Source organism: Mollisia scopiformis (genome assembly GCF_001500285.1).
Source record: "Mollisia scopiformis unplaced genomic scaffold LY89scaffold_43, whole genome shotgun sequence".
Taxonomy (NCBI): Eukaryota; Fungi; Ascomycota; class Leotiomycetes; order Helotiales; family Mollisiaceae; genus Mollisia; species Mollisia scopiformis.
The window spans coordinates 49,275-62,954 of record NW_017263623.1 but is presented as its reverse complement, the minus strand read 5'-3'; the positions used below and the strand labels follow the sequence as shown (position 1 = coordinate 62,954).

General features: G+C 46.2%; 6 protein-coding genes across 6 annotated transcripts; 1 reads left to right on the top strand and 5 right to left on the bottom strand.

Annotated features, from left to right (window-relative positions):
* Positions 1-1,148: 1,148 nt before the first annotated feature.
* Positions 1,149-2,116, bottom strand: LY89DRAFT_790483 (uncharacterized protein; the record flags this gene model as incomplete). The annotated part of the gene is made up of 3 exons (XM_018223374.1): positions 1,149-1,572; positions 1,637-1,844; positions 1,896-2,116. The coding sequence occupies 3 exons, from the start codon at positions 2,114-2,116 to the stop codon at positions 1,291-1,293; spliced, it is 711 nt and encodes a 236-aa protein (XP_018060813.1). The 3' UTR covers positions 1,149-1,290.
* A 279-nt stretch (positions 2,117-2,395) lies between these two features.
* LY89DRAFT_790482 (uncharacterized protein) lies at positions 2,396-5,072 on the bottom strand. Its single transcript, XM_018223373.1, has 3 exons — positions 4,371-5,072; positions 4,056-4,321; positions 2,396-4,006 (listed from the first exon to the last, which is right to left on the bottom strand). Exons 1-3 carry the CDS (start codon positions 4,962-4,964, stop codon positions 2,851-2,853), a joined length of 2,016 nt encoding a protein of 671 aa, XP_018060812.1. The 5' UTR covers positions 4,965-5,072; the 3' UTR covers positions 2,396-2,850.
* A 534-nt stretch (positions 5,073-5,606) lies between these two features.
* LY89DRAFT_409247 (uncharacterized protein) lies at positions 5,607-7,632 on the bottom strand. The gene is made up of 5 exons (XM_018207309.1): positions 7,400-7,632; positions 6,995-7,341; positions 6,398-6,946; positions 6,239-6,349; positions 5,607-6,169 (listed from the first exon to the last, which is right to left on the bottom strand). Exons 2-5 carry the CDS (start codon positions 7,307-7,309, stop codon positions 5,717-5,719), a joined length of 1,428 nt encoding a protein of 475 aa, XP_018060811.1. The 5' UTR covers positions 7,310-7,341; positions 7,400-7,632; the 3' UTR covers positions 5,607-5,716.
* Positions 7,160-8,189, bottom strand: LY89DRAFT_409223 (uncharacterized protein). The gene has a single exon (XM_018207308.1). The coding sequence runs from the start codon at positions 7,981-7,983 to the stop codon at positions 7,396-7,398; it is 588 nt and encodes a 195-aa protein (XP_018060810.1). The 5' UTR covers positions 7,984-8,189; the 3' UTR covers positions 7,160-7,395.
* Positions 8,190-9,020: 831 nt separating this feature from the next.
* LY89DRAFT_558433 (uncharacterized protein) lies at positions 9,021-9,459 on the bottom strand (the record flags this gene model as incomplete). Its single annotated transcript, XM_018208417.1, has 2 exons — positions 9,021-9,294; positions 9,395-9,459. Coding segments are annotated over 2 exons (339 nt in total), but the record flags the coding sequence as incomplete, so codon positions are not given.
* Positions 9,460-11,905: 2,446 nt separating this feature from the next.
* Positions 11,906-13,093, top strand: LY89DRAFT_769335 (uncharacterized protein; the record flags this gene model as incomplete). Its single annotated transcript, XM_018221813.1, has 2 exons — positions 11,906-11,921; positions 11,959-13,093. 2 exons carry the CDS (start codon positions 11,906-11,908, stop codon positions 13,056-13,058), a joined length of 1,116 nt encoding a protein of 371 aa, XP_018060808.1. The 3' UTR covers positions 13,059-13,093.
* Between the last annotated feature and the right edge of the window lie 587 nt (positions 13,094-13,680).

Genomic DNA, 13,680 nt, shown 5'->3' with positions numbered 1-13,680 from the left:
AAATTTAGGCCCCTGCTTATATCCAGAATGTCGACCGTATTTATACTCCTACCCATAACGTTGCTCTCTGTAATCCCTTAGGCGCTTGAACTGCAAAATGGTCTTGGCTGGAGGCACCAGCACGTATTAGGGAAGTCAAGGACGACACAAGTAGCGAAAGAAGCACAAGGACCGCTAGGAGTGTTGAAATTGTCAGAGACCACAGGTTGACTGAGAGTTGAAGAGCTGGGAGCCTGAGAGCTGGATAGACCTCGTTGCTGTTACCTATACTGAGACTAGAGATGAATTGATCTTACTGGAGACCTTGGGTCTGGGCGAATGTAAGCCCGCGAGAAGCATCGATTGGATCTGTACCCCTTTTGAAGTGGCCAAGCTTATCATAATTTAGGCCTTGCATACGACCACAACAGATCCGATGTATCAATCGCAGACTTCTCAGGGCTGTGATGGATGCTGATGGAAGTTCATACCAGCGCTACCGAGTTCTGCCACCTTTTGCTCATCGATCCTCAGCACATTACACTGGCATTGTGTTAGGATGATTGCACTACCACCATTGTGGCCTCGGTCGAAGGGGCTACGCAAACCTCAGGATAAGAGTGGAAAGTAAGAACGGAGAAATCTGCTTCTGGACACGCCGGACATGGAGCTTTGATGAACGCACAGCTTATTATAATGATTGTCGGCTCTACTCAGAAAGTCGTTCACTGGATGGGCAACGAAAAGCATACATTGTTTTATATTCATATCCGATATCATCGATCACATACTTCTCTGGGCGGTGCGGAAGCTTGGTGGCTGGCACTGGTGAACTTATAGTCGTTTGATACGTGATATCATGGTTTGGTTACGGCATCTTACACCTGTTTGGAGTTTGACCGAGAGTCAATGATCATGCTGAGACTAACATTCAACTATCTTTCATGACAATGACCACCAAAGTGTAGGCTGATAGGCTGTTACGTGTGTTTGGCGTAGATTTGATTCACATCAGAAGCTCAAACATCGAAAATTGACCATTTTGGTTTTCAAACTTGATTTATAGTGACAATACTGGAAAGTTTGGAGCAATGAAAGAGTAAGGGGCACTTTGAACAATCATTTATTGCAAGTGTCCACGCAGAAGACGTTTGAATTAGGATGAGAAGCCAAAAAGAGTGATGGGTTGTGTACTCATATCCGACTCGCTAGAGAGCGTCCAGGTTATGTTGTTTGCCAGCAGCCAACTGGTAGACAGATTCAACCAATAAATGGAAATTGACGCCGTAAAATCCAAAAGTCGGTCGAACCTCATCGTGGGGCCAATCCTACTCGTCCCAGTCGAAGCAAATCAGCATTGGTCAGCGGTTCCTTCTTGAACCCGCGTATGACCTGACCCAACATTGCCGTTGCAAGTTCCGTCCTACTGATATTGGGGATTGCCCGAGTGAATATGTTTGTGAAGCCAAATAAGATTGCTTGTGCTGTCCTCCAGAACGTCACAGAAGATGTAACCATTCCCGGCTGAGCAACGCAAACCTCGACTCCATCGTGGTCTGCACTAAAAGCAAGCATCATGTTTTCCGTCTCGCCCTGCGTGAAGTAAATTCCATATCAGTCTATGAGACAATCAAGCTAGGAGGAATTTTTCACTTACACGCATGAGCTGATATTCTCCCATGAAGAGCGGCTTTTTTGTCAAATCCCGAGGCGTTCCTTCAGCACTTATGTAAAGGAAGCGAAATGGTTTGGATGGCCCGGCTTCAACCATTGTTTTGAATCCAGCTAGAGCACAGGTCTGACATATACGCTTGACTTCTGCAAAGTCAACACCTCTAGACCTCATTGGGGTTACAGCAACAGTCCTGCGTGAAATGTTAGCATGTCTTCCGAAATCCATTCTTGTCATTTCGGACCAAATACACGCATCTGCTCCAGCAAACTCAGCTTTGACCTGATCTGGGTACTTTTCGTAATCATCGATGATGACGGTTTTCAGTTTCGATGTGTCGATGTTGTTGAGCTGCACTGGTTTCCTCGCCAGCGCTATGACTGAAGTGATCTCACTCATCTGCAAAGCTTGTCTGATGACCTCTGTCGCCACCAACCCAGTCCCACCAGCAACAATGAGTTTCATGTTCTTTGTGTGTGTGCTTCAATTCCAGTTTCGACTGATCTGGTGATGCTCCAGCGCTGTTTAGCTGTTTGATTGCCTCGCTTCACTTACTGCCAAAGTCTCATTGAAAGGAACACTGCGATTGTCGCACAGGAAAGACATGTAGAATTGAGTGCTTGTTTTATTTTAAAGGAAGAAGTAGTAGAACAATGTAATCTCTCATCCACTGATGGGTTTCGGAGTAATTTACTGTTTGGCTTAGTGAAAAGGGGTTAGGCTACGGATTTCGGACGCGAATCCCGCTCTTACTGTAGCGACTAACCTTCATTCGTATACATTTTCGTTTTAGACTTCTCTTGCGATGCCCCGTAATCTGATGCGTTTTAAATGGAAGCTCCGAAAATCCAGTAATAATGATATAAATATTTGGGCACTCACTGATCCCGAAGAGATTCCTGATACAATACGAAAGTACCGTGGCGGGGTAGAACAGCAAACAAAGTTGGTCTGTGCGCTGGCACAGATTGACCCCACCTTACCAACCTTTGAGTTGAATACAAGTTGATAGAAATCGAAGGGTTCTGTTTCATAGCCCAGACCTTCAAATTGTATGCATCGACCTATTGCCAAGTAGCAGAAGAAGCTTGGTAATGAAATCACTGATCAGTATTCTGAGCTTCAAAAGCCGCTGAAACTCGTTATTTGAGATCATCGACATGAATAATTTTTGATATATCTTCTTCAAGATTAGTTACTTATACCTCAATCCATCTTGCCATCCAAGTATCGACAATCTCCTTCGCTTCATCCACAAGTCCCATATCCAACAGAAGCTGCGTCGTTCCTCTTACTGCACTTTCTAAAGCACTCCAGATCCATGCATGGGTGTAAGTGGTATGCTCACCCACAAAGATGGTCTTGAATTCCGTTTTGAAGTAAGCGGGTAGGTAAAGTTCCTGTTGTCCGGCCGCAGGAGCAGCCCAGTCTCCAGCCTGGAACTGGTCATTCTGCCAGCACTTTCTGTTGTAGGACCCTGTGAATTGCTCCTCGGCAATACTACCATGAATCTCGACCATAGCACGTTGTACGAGACCCACGTGTTCGGCATCGGTAAGAGCACCTGTGGACTGGCACATGGTTCCACTCGAATAGCTTGCGAGGAGGACACCAGGACCAGAACCATTGATATTGTATGAAGGGTAGCAAATAGATCCAATAGACGGAATATCAGTACTGCCACAGCCACCGAAGATAGGTTTGTCAAGGTGCTCCCAGAAGCGAGTTTCGTATTTCAATGCAACCTTGCAGGCAGTCTCGTACTGCAAAGTGTTGATTGCGCGCTGAAGAAGGGAAGAATACTCAGGCAAGCGCCACAGGCGGACTTTAGTGAAAGGAACAGCGGTGATGACATAGTCGAAGTCCATGGTTTCTGGAGCAATCTGGAAAGGATCTGCCCGATATCCAACGGAGACTTTGTCTGTGGTAGCGGTGTAGGAGATCTCTTGGATGGCAGTCCCGAACATGGTTCGGTTCTGTACAAGAGGGGTGAAAGCGAGGGGTAATCGGTTCAGGCCTTGATCAATCGTCTTCCAACTGCTGGCATCGAAATAAACGCTGTCATAGTACCAGGAGTCGTAATTGTCCGATAAAGTGTCGATCTCGTCTGTGATGTTGTTGCTTGCGCCAAGAACGTACTTGATGTAGCCTGATTCGGAAAAGTCGAGGTAACCGGAATCAACGGCTTGTCGATGAGCTGTGAATACGTTCTTCGCGGCTGCTGCTAATTTGTCGTCCGTGAGATTCAGCCAATCTTCATATGCATCTTCGGCAGCAAGGTCTGCTGTCACATTCGAATATGTTGCCGTTGCGTTAGTTTTATCCTTCGGTGCATTGGAGTTACTCTGAATCCATCTGATGTTTGATGAGCAACTAAACACAAACCGAAGATTTTCAAACTTACTGGATGAAATTCACTAAATACTCGGAAGAGTTTCCGTTCAGATTATTGAGGACATCAGCGAGTTGGAAGACCATTTTGTGATCGTTGATCTCAACTGTTGCGTTGTCCAAGGTTAGACTGACAGGGAATCTCATAGGGCCCATTTCTTGGTATTGGTAATCAGCTCCAGTCGTGTTGTCAAGGTAGGCCGTGTGAACTCTGCCTCCCAGCCTGTTGTTAGCTTCAATGATTTTCCAATCATTCAAGCCAACAGACTCTAGGAGCAACTAAGATGCATCAGTTGAATTCGAAGAAAACTCCTGATGCGAGACTCACAGAACTCATCAGCCCTGACATTCCAGCTCCCAGGATGCCAATAGACTTCGTCTTCGATTGGGCAACGAAAGTCTCATTTGGCTCTTTTGCGGAGAGATACTCAACGCCGTCGAACCAAGGCCCCTTAGCATCACCAATATCTCCGAGGACAATTCCTCTGCGACTTGGTTTCCTTGCCACGGTCAAAGCCTCGGATCTTCCCACGAGATCAGCTCCTGAGTAAGCAAACAAGCAGCCACCATCTCGGGCATCTTCGGGAACTCTCCAGACAAATCTTTCGGGGCGATTGTCTTCCCAGTCGATGTGTCTCTTTGCAAAGGGATGATCGCCTACGACTGTTGCTCCAATTTGGTGGTGATGAGATTCTTTCGGGTGAGAGAGAGAAACATCACATGCTCCGTAGTGGATCGAAAGTTCACCCTTTAGAGGAAGATTGTAACTGATATGGATATTCGCAATGCCATTTGATTCAACAGTCAGTGGTCCTCTGAAGTAGAGGCTGTCATGGCGGGGAATTATTGAAGTGCTAGTGCAAGGCAGAAGCAAGGAAGCGCATGAGAGCAGACCAGAGACACTGGCACGAGCGAAGCCCATCTTGATTGACTGGATGAAGGGGCGTCAAAGGTAAGAGTAGAAAAAACTCGAAGGGGAATTGAGGACAAGCTGGAGAATCTACTTCCACGTCTCTGACTTTAGTCGTGGCAGATATCTAGATATACTTGAACCGTATAAAACACCCACTTTGCCAACACCTAGAGTCATGCGGCCCAAAGTTATCCCATGAGGTTTAGAGCAATCGAAAATTTTCATTCTTACGCTTTTTGAATTTTGTGCCCCTCTTCGTGCCCCTCTTCTCGTCTTCGTCACGCCCTTTCCCTTCCGTCGGCCGCGCGCATCTTGTATCTAAGGTTTCTCATTACAAAGCCATTTTCATGGCCAACCTTGTATCGAAATAGGAAGGTCAGTAGATCCGTTCCCTTACGATTGAGATCCGAACTTTCGGACTTCACCCAGTCTTGAGGCATTGGATGATAAGAAATAGATCTCATCGCCAAGAGTGGGTTGCCAAGACGCAGCCAAGGCTTACGGAACGGGCAAAGATAACGCTGCATAAGTACCAGTACCATGGTATGAGCATGTTATTCGTAATGGAAGTAATCAAACGTTACAAAGTCGTCCGGGTTCGGGCACTCGGGCATATGATAATGTCATTACCGGTCGGAAGATACGGGTCGGTACCTGCATCGGCCCACCCCACCACAATCGTGGATTTCACGAACGCCTTTGCCCGTGGCGCTCCCACTCCTGTCAAAATTGTGTGTCCTGTGGCGATGTCCTGAGGTTGGCTAAGTTGCGCCACTTTCCTCGACGTTAACCTCAACTTTGACATGAACATCTCTGAGATCTGCGAGAGATGTTGGCTGAAATTCCTCCTCCAACCTTCGTCTTTTCTTGCGTCTCGGTGGCATCAACCCTCCCACCAATGTCAACAGCTTCCAGATAAGCTCTCGCGGCCAAATTGGTAAATTGCGCCTAGTCCACAAAGGCTGCTTCCCAGAATATTCTGGTCTGGAGTGTATATCCTCTTCGCTTTTCCAGGTGGATTCGCTGGTTCCTTTCTTTTCACTTCTTTGCGGACGGGACGGTCGATGTACTGAAGATGGCTTACGTGGGCGTTTAAAGCACGACGCAATATTCTCGAGGTTAAAAGCCACAACATACGTCATTATTCCTAAAATAGGAGTAACAATTGCGAACGCTGTCATGCTGAAGATTGAGTTGTTGACACTCCAGATGGACTGCAAATATTGCAGACACACTTAGCGAGGCTTTTCGATGACTGATGGGATGGCAGGAGAGCTACTTACAGCGCAGAATGAGAGAGGAAGGAAGAAGATGCTCACAAGTGTGAGGAGCTTCACGTTTTGTCCGAGCTGATAGGAAGCCCGGCTGTCCATCACCGCGCTGGCGCTGAATAACTGCAATCGTTAGTGCGTTGAGTTCATGTCTTGAGAATAAAAACTTACCCCATCCCTCAAAGCAGCAGCCTCTTCCTTCTTTAGTTTCAGCCGAGTCTCCAAGGTCTCCAATTTCTGGATAGTAAGGTAGTGCCTTTTGAGTTTTAGAAAGAACTCGTTTTCTGCTTTTTTGGTCCCAGGAGGATTCGATTCCAGAAACTCCAGAAAGTGTTTTATCTGCTGGATATTGTCGGATATACTGTTGCAGGCTTCTTTGAGAAACTCGATAGCCCAGAAGTACTTTTTCGATCTTGAGAAGTTATCATCGTCAGTCAGCAAGCTATCATGATAATCGGGACGTAACAGATCTCTTTTCTCTGTGAGGAGCTCGTCAAAATAGCGTGCGATCTCATTCCAGCGGGACAGCACCGTCACCAGGCTGTTATGGACGAGATCGCCCATATCATCTATCATCTCGTTTGTGCGGCGTCTTGCAACCTCATCTCCTTGCTCAGAATAGTACAAGTGAGGAAATTGACTGGGCCGTAGACATATCATCGTCCAGAAGATGGCTCTAGCTTTCGAACCTGACATCTCTCGACATGGTACAGCAACGATCTATTTCGCATCAGAAACTCTTCGAGACAACGGACATCGAAGTCTTACTGTCAAAGCAGCTTCACGGATCTGACGAGATCCTTTTGGATGTTGCTGTTTGTCACCATACAGGTCTCCAGACGGCCACAATTCCGTTACTTTGCTTGTAGAGTTCCGTTGGATTATTTCATAGAATGTTATGTGAAACAGAGCACAGTCTTTGGTTTTCAACTCATCGTGGTAAGTGCTAGAGACACGGAGACAACGCAGATGACACCTAATTGCTTGCTCAATCATATTATCAACAGGTCGCTGGAAAATTGAATTCTCAGAATTCGTAATAAGGAAGGGGCAAAGATCGCTGTCTGTAAGCTTTCGACTCATGACGCTGTCGCAATTCTCTATTGTTGTGAGGCCTTTGAGGTTTCTTGCAGGTCAGCTGTGCCCAGGACGACAGGGCCCATCAAAACCTACATAATTCTTCGCCATGGAGCGATCAGATGGGATAGCTCATTGCTTGTTCTTAAATTGGTGGACTTTGCGCCCGTCTCCAAGACCGGTTTCGCTGCATGTGGCATGCTTGACGTCGTCTTACCCGGGAACCAATATGAAGAAATGCCTGTGTCAAACCAATCCCAAACATTGAAATTCTCCCCATTCCTTTCCGACTTATGGAAATGGAATAAGAAGTTTCGGACCTGGACCAACGTTTGCGGATCAGACCAAGGAGCGAGAAAGCAGAAGCTTACTCGGTTATCATTGGGAATCTTCCAAATGATACCAGTGATTGAAGTCCATTCATCAGCACGTATGAAGGCTTCCACGTCACCTCTAGTCTCCTCACTGGCCAAGTTCGCTCCGTACAATGTACTCCAGAAGGGTACTGAATCGGATTGGTACCGTTTGAGAGCTTCCTGCAGCATCGGCCCAATTCGAATTGTCATCGATGGAGGCTGATTGGACTTGATAACATTCAAGGTTTCGGGACCAGCGCTATTGGTCTTCTGTTGAATAAGTAAGTATCTGAACTTGTGAAAGTAAACACTTCTATGCTGCATACCAATCTAGTATCCATACTTGTGCCATGCTTCCTGAGGTCCTCAATTAGTTGGTCTTGCCTAGCGAGTTGACCTTTGATGCCTTTCAACTCCTCCAAGATGGATTTGAGGATCAAATTGGTGTCCTCTGCTGCCAAATCCAGACTCGCGACTGTTGTCATGGTAATTGCTAAGGCAAGTAGATGATAGGTCACGTGAAGATGTGACGCTTTCCAATTGTGCTGCTTCTTTTATGAGAGTCTCCTGGTACCGAATACTTACCGTTGATCACATTCCGAGTTATTTGGGGAATGGAGCAAGAAGCACGGGACTCGGAGAAAAGAACCTAAGCTGGAGGTGTGGGCTTCCTTGGTAGAATGGCCTAGTCGTTCTGCGGAACTCCACTTCCGCAAGACTGCGACTTTGATGCTTTTCAACTGGGATGGACAATGATAATTGAGATGAACTTGCGCTTTTTACAACAGTTCATTGTCCGTCCAGTGATCGCTGAATGAGATTTTCAGCCGCAGGATTTGTCGGTGTAGTCGGAGTATCATTTGCCCGCTTCTCCATATTGATTACGCTCGGTCCTCTTAAAGACTCATCAGTTCAATTTGTTCGAATGTTACGACATCTGTGATGGACACTGGAAAGTACCAAATAGTTCCCGCGAATGGTTGGAATTGGAATCAGAGTCCATTAGGTACCATGTGGTCACATCCAACTGAAAACTGGGAAGTACCTAGGTACAATTGGCCGTCCTGTTCCATGCACTCTTTTCGTGAAATCCTTGCATCTCTATTTATGGATATGTCATTGCATCCCCAGCTCTATACTTTTGATCATAATCCATTATTCGTTACATTTTTCAGACGTTCCTGCATGTGTTGACTTTGCTTGTATCGTTGATTCATGGCGTATCTTCCTCTATAGCGACTACAAATTTGTCAGCGAGCCTTTGTGAAGCTGAGAGATACATGATGCTTACAATCTTGTGGCATTTTGCAAGCTGTGAATATCTCATAAAATCTGGATTGCATAAGCCAGTCTGGGTCAGCAAGTGCATTCGAACAATGAATCGTGTGCTCGTATCCGCCGATATGACTATCGATCAGCACGTGTCGCAAGACGGCGCGATGAAATTTCTTCCATGTGTAGGCACAGTGTTGCCTGTGGTATTCCATCGACACGTAGATTGGGCTCGGTCCTCCAGTCTCTTTGATGTACTCGGAAGTAAGCTCATGTTGGCTTTCGTTGTCTGCAAACCACTGCCATTGTTGCAAGCCCAAGAACTCTTCCTCCAACTCTGCGTCATAACACGCTGGGGGAACCCTAAGAAACAAGGGAGTTAGCACTTTCCATCTTTGTTGTTTAAGAAAAGGATGAGAGAATGCCTCGGGAAAGGAAGTGGAAAATGGGGCTTCCCTAATACCTACATGCGCCTGGTATGAAGTCGAGAACACAGCCGTTCGCTCGGGCTTCGGTCGGCGTGTCGCCGCAGTAATTCCAGTCTGGGTGTTGCAAAGTCATTGCAAATGCAGCTCTGCTATTAATGTATAGCGCAAATTCGCCCAACGTTGTTGCGATCAGTAGCACCAACAAAAAGAGCAAAAGCCATCGAGATGATTTTCTGATCTTTTTGTTGACATTCCATGCCTTTACATCATCCGCAGCCTCATCGGAGACGTCCTGAAGAGAGTCGAAAGCTTCATGATCGAAACTTGTCTTTTGATGTTGAAGTAAATGTCCTTTGGCCTCTTCCATAGTCGAGACAGATCTATCCACAGAGATATAGCTCATCCTGAACTTGAGAGAAAGGTATCGGGCGATTTAGTCTTGAAATGATTCTCGGGGAGTAGCTGAACCGTCGGAAAACTATGATATGGGCCAAATCTTCCTCTCTCGTATGTTGGCGAATGAAGTGTACGACTGGGAAATACGTTTTTAGTTGAGCTTGGGTAAGGTTTCAAGGAGCGACAGGGTCAGAAGTGGAGTGAATGATTAGGAAATTGGCTTATTGTCCGAATACGAGTTTTTGTTGCTCCAGACTTAGCGGTCTCCTAAAAGGCCGCTTCTCGCTCAAGTACCCAGCGGTACCATACGAGCCAAGGCTTCAGGCGATGAAATTTCTAGATATGCATGGTGCATGATGTGATACAATCCTCTGGGACTATTGAAAGTAAAATTTGAGGATTAATTCACGTTTAATGTTCACTCAAACCTAACCCAAAGAGAGCTATATTTATACTTGCTTCTGTTATGCCTGTAGTTCCCTGCGCGGCCTTTATGTTCAGATTAATCTTGCGCAACAGTGCATGGGATAAATCGGAAACTTTGGCATCGCAGACCAGCAGGGCCCCTCAAACAAGCGGCACGTTGAATTCAATGCGAAAGTCGCAATGTACCGCTATTGTCACAAGCAGGTCCGGGGTAGAACGGAGTGGGAGGTCATAGCTATGCCTAAAGTCGTGAGGGTGCAAGAGGCGAAGCTAACGCCGATAATCCCAGGTCTGAGCATGCGAAGTGGTTCATGTGGTATTGGTTCAGTATCGTGCTGCTCGTTTCAAGTGACCAGCTCACTTTTACTTTTGGCATTCTCGATCGGAGTACTCGTTTCTCTTCCAAATCTGACAGCCACAGGGAATTGGAGAGAAGCAACAAATTATTCATGGTACAAGGCAAAATTACTTCAAAATAAAATTCCATACGTGAGATTACAAAGAAATTACTGGAAATGCCAAGATACCCACAGGGTTCTCCCCAAGCAGCGCCACGCTTTACGGTACCGTAAAGTTTCCGTGTCGTTCAGTGTAATAAGACGACCCATTGAAAGATTGGTACGCGTTTGACAGACTAAAAAGTTTAGGAAGACACTCCTCCAAGATCGATCATGAAAGTATTTCTTTTGACAAAAGCGCTGGAATCGACGTACTGGTCCCAGATCGCGAATTTTGAGATTAATGAAGAGTCGTAATAGCATTCCGGTGCTTGCCAAGCAAATGATATGAGATCAAACAAGCAACCTCGCTGATGAGCACTCTCTGGAGTGCTACCACAGTGTTTCAAAGACTAGGCCTGATTCTGATGTGCCAAAGTGAGGGCGTATCATTCATAATTGAGGATAGATCCAACAGATTGAGCATTTTCCTCTTGGTTGGCGTTTTCAGTTTGGTGGTTCCGGCATCAACGTACCATACCTCTGCTCATCTATAGACCAGTAATTCTCGAAGTTGTTTGTGGCAATCATCATCTCAATCGCTTTTAATGTCGTAGTCTTAGGTAGTCTTTGCTCTTGGCAGTTGGTCACCGCAAGACGATTTACCACGCTGTCCATATTTCACAATTCTTTTCAAACGGATTTTGTGAAGCCGTACTGAGTTGAATAAGAGTCATCAGTCTTGATACTCAAGGGACACGAGGTGTGCTGATGACCTTCTAGAGACTTGAACCGTAGTTGTAGTACTATTTGCTTCGTGGTTACATGGTGTCACGGCAAGGTTTTTGTTGTACAAACCAACCGTGGGCGGCTAGATGTCCAAGCTATTCGTTTCACAAGCTACGCGTTAGTCTGGAACAAGTTTCATTCAAGATGGTAGAAATTATGCTCCATTTATAAGTGACATCCTAAATTCACTCGCAATTCGTTTGCTCTGTAAAAATAAGGAGCGGATCAAGTTGCAAGTGCCTCGCAAAATCCGCGGAAAGGCTCTGATGACTTTGTGCGCAATGTTCACCGCTCTGGTCTTATTGTGCTACATTGAAAACACATCGGGCGCCCCGAAGTAGGACGTGTTAGAGAAACAGAGAAAGTATAGATTGCGACAACTAGACATTCGATGCATTTGCATATAAATACCATGTTTGCAACAGAATGATCCCTTCTCTTCACATATCAATACTCCTTCCAAATCTCATCAATGGCTTCAATTTCCGTGAAGTCACTATGCTGGGCAATTTTTGTATCGACCTTGTTCGTGACTGGTGATGCATCGCCAGCTCCTAGCAATCAGTACAAAGAGAAAGCTCTTGCTAAAAGAGCCGCGCTCGACATCAAAGCAACGACCATCAACGGAGACCGTAAGATCCACTGGATCTCGAAGGACTCCCAAGGCTCAATTGCTCAGGAGCCCCCCACTCCTCCACCAAGACACAAAAGCTCAAACAATGCCACTGCCATCCCTGAACTCAAGCAACACGGAGCTCAGAGGGGGCCTCCTGGCACAGTACCTATAGCACTCTCGAATCTCGACTATTTGGATCATCCCGGCTCTCGCAAACAAGCTCCAAACTCGACTACCTTTGAGTCCAAACGACAGTATTCAGGCGATCATTGGTATTCGTCCTCAACGCAATATGTCTCTAATCTCGGAGGCTCGGCCGATTTCAGTCTCTTCAGTCCGTATGTAGCGAATACAAACGACTTCTCCCTTCTTCAAACTCTGGTCGGTCGAACCACTGATGTCCCAAAGTGGCACACTCTCGAGGCAGGATGGATAAATTATCCCATTCAAATCGCCGAGGCGCACTTATTCACTTACTTCACGACATGCCAATACACATGCTACGGCGACTATCTCGGAGGGTACAACACAGACGTGAAAGGATGGGTCCAAACTTCAGACACCATCTTCCCTGGAACAGTTTTCACGCCTAGCGTGGATGGTGGTACACAGTACGAGCTCGAAATCCTTACCTACCTGTATCAAGACAACTGGTGGGTTTGGGTTCAGGATGGCTACATTGGATACTACCCAGCATCGATATGGAGCAACGCCAACAATGGAGCCAATGGCACACTTGCCGATGGAGCTGATTCCATTTTCTATTATGGAGAAGTCTACCAAAGCGAGGATGCACTGACTACCACAGATATGGGCAACGGAGAGTTCGGTGCTTCGAATGGGTTTGGCAAAGCCGCGTATATTCACAATATGCAGTACTTTGACACCAATTCTGTTGCTCAGGACTACACTGCTGGTTTCTGGGATTCTGATGATTCGAGATACAATTTCCAGAATACAGTGTCTAGTGGGGGGAGTTGGGGTAGCTATGTGTACCTTGGCGGACCAGGTGCTGAAGGAATTGTCGGAGGATAGCGGGCATATGGCGCAGGATGGTAGGCAGGTTAGAGCATTTTGTTGAACTTGGACCTCGAGTGAAGATCTGTTTTGAGTCTGAAAACCGTCTGTTCTGCTTTTTCTATTCGTCCGAGTCTTGTCAAGCTCTGCTGGACGTCTTCGTCTTTTGCAATGTTGCTTCTTTAATGTGTCAAGTATTTAAGTTCCTTAGAACTCGCATAATGGAATACCAAATTGACTTGCTACCTTCCAGGTTCACGGTCAGGTGAAGCTGAATATCTGTGCCTCGTCAACACTTCAAAACAACTCATTATCAACTAGTCCTGATATCCTTCATCTTAGCACAATTCGAGAACAGGGATTGAACTCTGTATCCTCTGCTTATAATGAGTGAAATGACGAGAGTTAAATGAATTGTGGGTCATTTCCGGCAGTGCTGCTAGTGATGCAAGATTTAATCGAGGGTGGTCGAGGGGGAGCGCAGAGCTCGATACTAGGCAGCGCCGTCCAGAAAGTCGCTAGAAACGAAACTAGATGGAAAAACTCTTGCAACTCTTGTGATGTACAAGAGAAGGCGCATGGATTCACAAGCTTCTCTAGGATGTGTTGCAGAGAACGTCTTTGAACACAATGTGATACA

Bases quoted from the DNA above. Each gene is read 5' to 3' on its own strand.
- LY89DRAFT_790482 (XM_018223373.1), bottom strand. From the start codon at position 4,964: ATGGGCTTCGCTCGTGCCAGTGTCTCTGGTCTGCTCTCATGCGCTTCC. The intron at 4,322-4,370 runs GTGAGTCTCGCA...GATGCATCTTAG, and splicing joins TGTCAGGGCTGATGAGTTCT to TTGCTCCTAGAGTCTGTTGG. The intron at 4,007-4,055 runs GTAAGTTTGAAA...ATCAAACATCAG, and splicing joins TATTTAGTGAATTTCATCCA to ATGGATTCAGAGTAACTCCA.
- LY89DRAFT_409247 (XM_018207309.1), bottom strand. From the start codon at position 7,309: ATGAGTCGAAAGCTTACAGACAGCGATCTTTGCCCCTTCCTTATTACG. The intron at 6,947-6,994 runs GTAAGACTTCGA...GATGCGAAATAG, and splicing joins TCCGTGAAGCTGCTTTGACA to ATCGTTGCTGTACCATGTCG. The intron at 6,170-6,238 runs GTAAGTAGCTCT...CAATATTTGCAG, and splicing joins TTCCTCTCTCATTCTGCGCT to TCCATCTGGAGTGTCAACAA.
- LY89DRAFT_409223 (XM_018207308.1), bottom strand. From the start codon at position 7,983: ATGCAGCATAGAAGTGTTTACTTTCACAAGTTCAGATACTTACTTATT.